Genomic DNA, 9,983 nt, shown 5'->3' with positions numbered 1-9,983 from the left:
TCCCCTTCCATACATTCTTTCTTGGCTTGCGTGTGGCCTGGCCTCCCTCCTAGCTGTCCCCCTGTCCAGAGCCGCCGCTACCCCACCTTCACAGGTCTCGGAGGACCCACTTGGGGAAAGAAGCCCCCCTCCCCATTGCCCTTGCCCCGCTCTTTCCCAGCTTAGAGAGAAGCAGTCCCGGCGATTTGCATATCTACGAAGGCCGAGGGGGGAGGGGGCAGGCTTTGGGTTTGTCCCCCCCCACCCCCGCCGCTCACTGCTCCCGAGCCCCCTCCCCCTGCGCCCGCCTCGGCCCGCCCCCCCTCCTTTTTCTCTGCCCGGCTTTGATCTCTGCTTAACAACAGTAACGTCACTCGGACTACAGGGGAGTTTTGTTGAAGTTGCAAAGTCCTGCAGCCTCCAGAGGGCTGTTGGCGCAGTAGCAGAGAGCTGCAGACTCCGCGCGCTCCGGAGACCGGTCGTAGAGCGCGAGGCAGCGCGCGTCAGCAGCAGACACCGGAGCCCAACCCGGACCACAGCCCTCCCCAGGCGGCCGCGCCATGGAACACCAGCTCCTGTGCTGCGAAGTGGAGACCATCCGCCGCGCGTACCCTGACACCAATCTCCTCAACGACCGGGTGCTGCGAGCCATGCTTAAGACTGAGGAGACCTGCGCGCCCTCCGTTTCTTACTTCAAGTGCGTGCAGAGGGAGATTGTGCCATCCATGCGGAAAATCGTGGCCACCTGGATGCTAGAGGTGAGAAACTACAGGCTGCTAGCTTGGGACCCCCTGGCAACTTGTTGCTATCACCGACATCTTCTTCCCTTCTCTTCCTTTCCGTCACGGATTTTTCCCGGTGTGTTGCTAGGACTCGGGATTCACAAAATAAATAGACACTTTCGGGTCCTTTTGAACGGGAAAGGTTTAGGAGTTGGGGCGATAGGAATTTCTTTTCCTGGTGGGGGGGGGCAGTCGGGGAGGGGTGCCTTCCAGGGAGGACCGTGTCAGAGACACCACAGAGGATGCAGGCTGAGCTTCTTCTGTGGCCCCCGCTTGTGCCCCATTCCTGCAGCGCCTCAGCGGGGGCCGCCCCTGCGCGTAGCGCCAGCTAAGGGGGGAGGGGGCATAGATTTGATTTTTAAATTAATATCCATGGACACGTATGCAAGGGCCGCTCGTGCCAATATTATGCGCCATCTTTGCTCCTTTATTGCAAAGCAAAAGTGTTTATTAATAATTGGGGGCAGGGCGGAGAGTGGCAGAAGGGGCGCTGGGACGGGCACGAGGGGCCTCGTGGCGGCCGGGAGTCACTAAATAGGACACTGTGAGGAATATTTGGGGGTGGGAGACTCTTTGTTCAAACAACGGACCCCTGGGCACCCCGCACACGCTGCCTGGCCCAGAGAAAACGCTAGACTGCAAGGTCGCGTGGCCCCCTAGTCACCGAGATTGACTGTTGTCCGTGCGGGTCTGCATTTGGGGGAACCTGTCTGGGTCAAGCCGGGGGACCAAAGCACATTTTCAGTTGTTCAACAGGAGGCTCAAGGGTTCCAAAATATTTTAAAATAATTTTTAAAGTGAGTTATAATGCCCTTGCAGAGGCAAACAGCGCCCGCACCCAGCAAAAGGGGGGCCCCCGAAGTTTGAGTTGCTGGGACTTATCCCCCAATGTCCACCGAGCTCCTGACCCTCGGCTTGGATCAAGGGTAGCCCTATTGTTATTTTCAGGCCGTTTTTAGGCACCTAGTTATTTTTTAAATATTTTTAAATATTTTTTGAAAAGATGACGTCTGGGAAATGCAGCGCGGCGGCCTGGGACGCCACCTTTGTGTCTCGCGTGCGCTTGAGCGGTGCCCAGCCCCCGGCGCTCCGCCAACCCTACGGTGGGCTTCCCTGCCTTGTGGCTTCCTAATTTCAACGGGGACGGGGGTCTCCGTGGCCACCACTGCCTCGATCCGCCGCGCCAGCTGCCCAAGGACTTTCCCTTTCAGTTTCATGATGGGTGGGTACTGGGAACCCGCAGGGCTAGAGCGCATCCCCCGGAATTGGCCACCGGAATCCCTCTGTGCAATCTATAAAAAGGGTGCGGGGTCACATCGAGCGACACCCCCCTCCCCCGTTGACGGTCAGGGTCCGGGTTCCCGCAGGTCTGCGAGGAGCAGAAGTGCGAAGAGGAGGTCTTCCCGCTGGCCATGAACTACCTGGACCGTTTCTTGTCTCTGGAGCCCCTGAAGAAGAGCCGCCTGCAGCTTCTGGGGGCCACCTGCATGTTCGTGGCCTCTAAGATGAAGGAGACCATTCCCCTGACTGCCGAGAAGTTGTGCATCTACACTGACAACTCTATCCGCCCCGAGGAGTTGCTGGTAACTGCTTAACCCACCACCCGTAATCCTCCATTAGCTGCTCGATCCCTGAGTGGTGGGAGATTTAAGGGGCAGGAGGTCCAGCCATCCATGGACAAATCTCCTGCCCCATGGATGGCACCCACACTGCATGACACCGAAGTGGCAGTGGGCAGAGAATCCCAACCCCATTCTACCTCTGTGCCCGCCCCCTTTCCGGACTCCCCACCGAGTCTGCGGTGGAACAGCTCTGAACTGTAGGCGGTGTGCGCCCCCTAGCGACGCCCGGGCCGCAGCGCTGGCCGTGGGAGGTCTTTTTGTCCATAGCTTGTCTGTCCCTTCAGACTTTCTACAGGCACATTTTGTTGTTTACCTATATGGGGTCCCAGGATGTCCCCACTCTTTTTTTCTTTTTTTTTCCTTTTTTCTTTTTTTTCGGAGCTGGGGACCGAACCCAGGGCTACCTCTGAGCTAAATCCCCAACCCCCGGATGTCCCCACTCTTAAGACCTTCTTGAATCAGCCTGCCTTTCTTTTGACCGAGTTCCTCATTCTCTGCAGCAAATGGAACTGCTTCTGGTGAACAAGCTCAAATGGAACCTGGCCGCCATGACTCCCCACGATTTCATCGAACACTTCCTCTCCAAAATGCCAGAGGCGGATGAGAACAAGCAGATCATCCGCAAACATGCACAGACCTTTGTGGCCCTCTGTGCCACAGGTAGGGCCCCGCCCTGACTCTTCCCGGGCACATCTGACTCCTTGCAGTTCCCAGGCTAATGCCTCATTCCTTGCTATCTGCTCTGAGCCCGGGGTGCAGGCAGCTTGTTGGAGATAGGTGATACTAGGTGGCACCGTCTTGGCTAGTGCCTTGGAGACCTAACAGAATGGCCCGGCCTCCCTGTGCCAACCTTTCCACTGCCAGGAAGTGGTATAACCACTGCATGCTTTCTGAAGAGGTTTTTGCCTCTGCTCCTAAGCTTCCTGCCCTGCCTGTGTTCACACGGAGACAAAGCTATAGAGCCCCCCTCCTAGCTTCTCTCAGGCTGAGCCACCTACTAGGGGTGCCTACAAGGGTGGGGCAAATGGTCCAGACTCAGTCACACGTGCTACATACAGTACATCCCCCAGAGCAGGGTGGCCAGTTCAGGAACGTAGAGAGATTCCCCTCCCCCACCCCAGGGGTGCTGCAGACCAGGTCTTTTTGACTGAGTCCTGGGAGGGCTGGCTGGAAGCAGAGAAAAAAAGAACCTCCCCATGACTCCTCCAAGGGACCCTCCCTGGCCCCAGACCCCAGGTAGACATGCTGACTTTAGTCAGGGTGAACAGCCATGCAGGAGTGCACACGCACGTGCGCATGCGCGCTCACACACACACACACACACACACACACACACACACACACACAGAGAGAGAGAGAGAGAAACCCTGCTATTTTGGGGTGGTCCCAGCACTACATCTGACAGCTGTTTCCCCACCTCTAACTGAGAACCCTGCCCCAGGAGGCTTAGCAGTGCTGAGGGGGTCCAGCATTCTCCCACCTGCCAAGGACCCCCTTCCTTAGTGGCCCTGACCAGACCTCAGTTGCTACAACTGTTTGGAGCTCAGGCAGGCCTGTGATGTCAGAGGGGCCTGTAGTGTCTTCCCCCGCGCTGCTGTCTCAGTGACATCTTCTCAAATGTGACAACCCCGTGGCTGGTGTTTCTGATACAGCTGCTGGTGTGAGGGTGTGGGGGTCCTGCTTGCCGATTACCTGCTGAGGGTGTCAGCCCCTCCCCAGGGGTGGGCCAAGCGAGGGGGTGGCAGATGGGAGCACTAAGGCCCTTGGTAGCCTGGAAGGATCTAAGGGGTGGGGGTGGCCCTGCTGGCAGGCAGGGAGGCAGCTGGCTAGGGTTCCTCTGAGGAGAGCAGAGCCTTTGGAAGCTCCAGGCAGCCTTTTATGGAGCTGAAAGTGGCTTCAGAGAGGCAGCAGAGTTTCTCAGAGATAACATGAGGATAGAGTGGCACAGCCTCCCCCGGGATGTTCTGGAAGCAATGTGTCCCTCCCAAGACCCCAGACACCAGCAGAGAAGTCATAATCACCACATCTGGGTGCAGCTGGACTCAGCTCCTCCATCTCTGTATGGCCTTTGTCTGTGATAGAGTTCACGAAGAGCCCTAAGAGACAGGTGGAGGTAAAGGACAGCTTGGTGAACTACGGTAGCCAATGTTCTGTGGCCTGGAGGCTTTGTCTCTCCTGTAGAAGCAACTAGCTCCCTTGTCACACGGGAACCACTTTGGGGAGAGGCCAGAGTAATACCCCAGTGAATGAAAAGATGCTGACACCAAGGCCAGGGGATCTGTGGCAGGGGCTCCCCCTATAGGAGGTGGGAGGACATAACTTCTCCCTTCCAGACACCCCCAGACCTGCATTCCTGACTGTGTGAGCAATGCTCTAGCTAGGGTTGGAGTTCTTGATACAGGTGGCCGGAGTGCACCCTTACATGGATGGATAAAGGCAGTGGGAAACTGAGCCGGTGACACCTGTGCCAGCAGCAACGAGTGTGAAGACGCAGATGTTAGGAGGTCCTTACAGGACATAACGTGGGAGGGAGAAAGACAGACTCTGGAAGGAGCCGGGGACTCCCGGTCCACGTGCCGGCTGGTGGTTGGAGTCTCGCTCCCTGTAAAAGGGCTGTTTGTGATTTACACTTGATTCCATAGCAAGGTCTTAGTTCACTGGAGTCACTAGCATGAACTAAGTCCTTGGAGCCACCTGGAGGTATTGCTCCTCTGCTGGGTCCCTTTAACAGACAAAGCTATGTATCCTGTCAGGGTGGTGTCCAGAGGGCTGCCTCAAAACAGAAGCTCTTGGTTTCTGATTCCCATTCAGCTCCTTCAAGTCTCTTTGATCTTCTGTCGCGTCGGGGTCTAGGGCTGCAGCACTGTGTGCATGTAGCACCTCTTAGGTGTCTCCATGGGAGCCAGAGTTGATGCGGTCATTGGAAGGCTGTGCTGAGCACTGTGGGTGAGAGCTGACTCACAGGCCTGTCACTGTCCTTGCTCACAGCCACCTCTGTCCCTCTCTGCTGCAGATGTGAAGTTCATTTCCAACCCACCCTCCATGGTGGCTGCTGGGAGTGTGGTGGCCGCGATGCAGGGCCTGAACCTGGGCAGCCCCAACAACTTCCTCTCCTGCTACCGCACAACGCACTTTCTTTCCAGAGTCATCAAGTGTGACCCGGTGAGTAGAGGCCAGGAAACCTTGGTGGGGGCTGTACCAAGGCACTGTGTGTACAAGGAGCTGTGAGGGGCGTCTTCCCAGGCATAGAGGGATGTGGTGTGGTGACAGTGCTCCTGTGATGTATATGGAGGTAGTGCCAGGTGAAGCTGAGGCCTGGTCCAGCTACCCTAGGACCATATCTCTCTCAGTGCAGACGTTGGGGGTTGGATCCACAAAGGACTCTGGTATAGACCACATTCTAGAACTTTCTTTGTGTGAGTGGTTTGCACCAGGCATACTGTACCACGGGTACTAAGTAACTGTAGCTTTTTGCTGAGGAGTATGGCTGATTGTGCTTGGAACTCTGGGCATGAAGGTGTCCTCGAGGGCATTGCAAGCTGGCATAGACAGGACAGGCAAAAGTCCAGCTCTGGCTTGAACTTCAGTTGGGGGTTCGACGGAGGTCAGAGTCACTGGCATGTGGAGGCTTCCGGTGTGACAGCTGTTCTGCCCTGTCTGGCATCAACCACAGGGGCACCCTGCCCCCTCATTCCTGTACCTCTCAATTGTGAACCATGCACCCCCTTCCCCTAAGTGTCTGGGGCTCCAGAAAACTGAGAGTGGGGTGTGTGGGCATGTGGGAGCCTTCAGGATTCAGAAAGGAAAGGGAGTCTGTGGGTCCATACCAGACCCACCTGGACCTCACTTTCCCCATCTGTGAAATGGGACCATTGCCCTGCCATCCTCTAGCCATGGAATTCATCAAAGGGGGAACGATAGGCGAGTTCTGATGTGAAGGCTTCCCGCGTATTCCCCCAGGAGTCCTACTGGCTTCAAATGTAGGCAGTGCCCTATCCTCACCCCATCTAAGCAAGACTTCAGTTCATGAGTCTCCCTGCTGGGGAAATGCTTTCCAGCTCCACCAGTGCTGGAGCTGCCTTCCCTCAGAGGCCACCCAGGGCAAAAAGCTATGGGGGAAGAGATGGATGCTCCTTGGGGAGTATAAGGTACAGCCCGATAGGGGGAACCTAGAGAGGTAGGGGTACCTTCCCCAGCCATGTAGAACCTGTCATGGGTTCTCTTTCTGGAGCCACCTAAAGAGATTGCATCCAAAGGGTGGCATTCCCGGGACCTCCCTGTCTTGAATTAGGGGAGGGTGTGTCATGTAGGGTTGTGGGGGCCTGAGAACATAGAGTGGACAAGCACTTGAGTGTCCCACAGATACCCAACTGTCCAATGGCATTGAGGCAGAAGTCTCCAGGCTGGGGACCAGAAGGGACACTCTTGCTTTCTATTTCTACTCTCTGACGGCTCTCGCCTCACTGGGTTTGGGGGTGACTTGGGGAGTCTCCTCAAGCCTTGCCCTTAGCAAAGCCTGCCTCGCAGGTCAAGGCCCTGGCCACCGGCCTCTGGCTAAACAAGGACTCCCTCCATCTCCGCCCGCCTCTCCAGGACTGCCTCCGTGCCTGCCAGGAACAGATTGAAGCCCTTCTGGAGTCAAGCCTGCGCCAGGCCCAGCAGAACATCGATCCCAAGGCCACCGAGGAGGAAGGGGAAGTGGAGGAAGAAGCTGGTCTGGCTTGCACACCCACCGACGTCCGAGATGTGGACATCTGAGGGCCACCGGGCAGGCGGGAGTCACCAAGTAGTGGCATCCGCGAAGAGAAAGGAGCCAGCCCGGGTGCTCCTGACGAGGTCCCCCTTGGGGATGTGTTGTTACCAGAAGGGGAAGTTTTGTTCTCTTTGTTGGTTGTTTTTCCTTAATCTTTCTCCTTTCTATCTGATTTAAGCAAAAGAGAAAAAAAATACCTGAAAGCTGTCTTAAAGAGAGAGAGAGAGATAGAATTCGCATCACCCTGAGTATAGGGAGACGGGGGGGTGCTACAAAAATAGAATTCTGTACCCCAGTAATCAACTAGTTTTCTATTAATGTGCTTGTCTGTTCTAAGAATAGGATTAACACACAGGAAGTCTTGAGAAGGATTTTTGATTCTTTTATGTGTTTAAGAAAAAAAAGCTTAAGAAACATTGCTTTAAAAAAAGAAGGAAAAAAAATACAGCAAACCATTGTTAAAGTAGAAGGGTTTTAGGTAGAGAAATGTACTCTGCTTTGCTGAAAAGGCACAGCTTTGGCAAGGTCCTCAACCTCACTCCCCTGCTTGTTCAGTGCCTACAGCCCTGTTACCTGATGATACCTGTGCTTTATCCCAGGAGTGGGCAGACCTCTTAACCTTACTGATGGTCGATTCGACCTCTAGCGGCCTCGTGGCGTGTGGCACCCTCCAGGGCTCATGTTATGGGCCCTCTGCCCCCCACAACCTGCAGGTTCACAGAGCGCCAGCCAGCCACGCAGCGGTAGGGATGAAATAGTGACATAATATATTCTATTTTTGTAACCTTCCTGTTTTGTAGTTCCTGTTTAGAGAGATGCTGGTTTTTGCCTGGTGGCCCTGCAGCCCACTCACATCAGGTTGAACCCACAGCTTTTCTTTTGTGTGTGGTTTGTTTTGTTATGTTTTCCTTCTCCATGTTCCAAAACCATTCCATTTCAAAGCACTTTTGGTCAGCTAGCTGGAGGCAGTGTTGCTGGGTGTGTGTGTGTGTGTGTGTGTGTGTGTGTGTGTGTGTGTGTGTGTCGGTGGGGGAGGGGGTCTAGTGGAATGGTTGGGGGATGTCCACACACTCAATTCTGATGGCTGCACAGCAGGTGTGTAGGGCTGGTAGCATGAGGTGCTTGGGAAGTTTTGTTGGGTCGAGAAGAGAAAGCTCTGTTCTCGTACCACCGGGATCTTCCTGCAAAGTCGGAGGGATCTTTTGGTGCCAGCTGGCGTTTGGAAGTAGGGACCGTGATGGCATTACCTGGACAAGGGGATTCAGGACGACTCTTAAGTCTTTCACACAGGAGGCTTTTAAACACTAAAATCTCTAATTTATACGTAAGGCTACAGAAGAGTATTTATTGGGAAGGTTGCCCATGACCCGTGTGACTCAAAGCAATGTGATCTTCCCTTGATTCAAACGCACACCTTCTGCCCTGCTGGCGAAGGTTTAGGGCCATGTCTGAGAGACTGGTCTTTTATTGGGCAAGTGGGGGTGTCCTCAAAAAAAAACAAACCACAAAGACGGAGATGTGGTCTCCTTGACTTTCCCAACCCAATTGGCCCCATTGGAGAGCCATCCAAACTGAGGAAAATTAGGGGACTCCAAAAGAGTCTTGAGTCTGGCACATTCTTGCCGCCGCTCCCAAGTTAGCAACAGTAGGTAATTTGCACACCTCTGGCTCTGCCTTTCTGTTCAGGATGTGTTGGTGGGAGGTGGAGAGCGGGTGGCTGGAGAGGGGATGTGAGAGAAGAAGTATGGAGGGTAGGGACCACACGGGACAGGCCGCGGCTCCTTTCACAGCGCTGCTACCAATGACTCCCAGGATCCCCGGCGTTCGGAACCAGATTCACGTTGCTTTGTATCTTTCATGTTGTTTTCGCTGCTATTGGAGGGTCAGTTTTATTTTGTTGTTGTTGGTTTGTTTGTTTTTTTTTTACAATGTCATAAACTGCCATGTTCAAGTTTTAATTTCCTCGTAGAAGAGTGTATTTACAGATGCCCTTTTTTGTACTTTTTTTTTTATTGTGATTCAATTTTGGATTAATGTGATTACCGCTGTATTCCCAAAAAAAAAAAAAAAACCACACACACACACACACACACACACACACACACACACACACACACACACACACACAAACAGGTTCCTGTACACAATACCTCATGTATCACCTAGCCATGCATAGGCCTGGCAGGCGGGTGGGGTGGTCTGCCTCCAGGGACCCTGGGACCCTGCTGGGGATCATCCTGTCATGCTGGGCCTTCATTTGATCTGGGACATAGCATCACAGCAGTCAGGGCAACTGTGTTCTGTTAGTTATCAATATTGTTACTTGTAGCGGCCTGTTGTGCATGCCACCATGCTGCTGGACCCGGAGAGATTTGTTCTGAGTCTCTGGTGCATCATTTAATCTGTTAGGTTCTAGTGTTCTGTCTTGTTTTGTGTTACTCACAGCATTGTGCTAATGTAAAGCCAGCCGCAATGCTGTAGGCCCCAGGTTCCCTAGCAAGCTGCCAAACCAAAAGGGTCACCACCAGCTTAGCTGAGGCGTCCCAACCAGGCAGGACCCTTGAGGGCTGCTGTGTCCATGGTGATGGGGTGAAGTTTTGGCCAAAGGGCCAAAGGCTGGTGGATCCACACAGTCTGCCCTGTGACATGAATGGCTTTGAGGGGCTCTGGCTGGTGGTCAGGTTGGCTTTGTGTATTCTGGTTGACACACCATGGCGCTTCCCAGCACAGACATGTGACCAGCATGGTCCAGGAAAAAAAAAAAGACAAAAAAATCTAGAAATAAAATTGGTAAAATCCCAGCTTGCTGTTGTGTATTTTCTTGGCCCTAAGGACAGGAGTCGGGGG

The 9,983-nt window shown here is 54.1% G+C and overlaps 1 protein-coding gene across 2 annotated transcripts; it reads left to right on the top strand.

Annotated features, from left to right (window-relative positions):
* The first annotated feature begins 238 nt into the window (after positions 1–238).
* Ccnd1 (cyclin D1) lies at positions 239–9,937 on the top strand. Of its 2 annotated transcripts, none has more exons than XM_008760168.3 (5): positions 239–737; positions 2,129–2,344; positions 2,884–3,043; positions 5,397–5,545; positions 6,911–9,937. In XM_008760168.3, exons 1-5 carry the CDS (start codon positions 540–542, stop codon positions 7,139–7,141), a joined length of 954 nt encoding a protein of 317 aa, XP_008758390.1. In that variant the 5' UTR covers positions 239–539; the 3' UTR covers positions 7,142–9,937.
* The last annotated feature ends 46 nt before the right edge of the window (positions 9,938–9,983 follow it).

This window comes from Rattus norvegicus, chromosome 1 (assembly GCF_036323735.1).
Source record: "Rattus norvegicus strain BN/NHsdMcwi chromosome 1, GRCr8, whole genome shotgun sequence".
In the NCBI taxonomy this organism is placed as follows: domain Eukaryota; kingdom Metazoa; phylum Chordata; class Mammalia; order Rodentia; family Muridae; genus Rattus; species Rattus norvegicus.
This window is presented reverse-complemented; position numbering and strand designations above follow the sequence as displayed.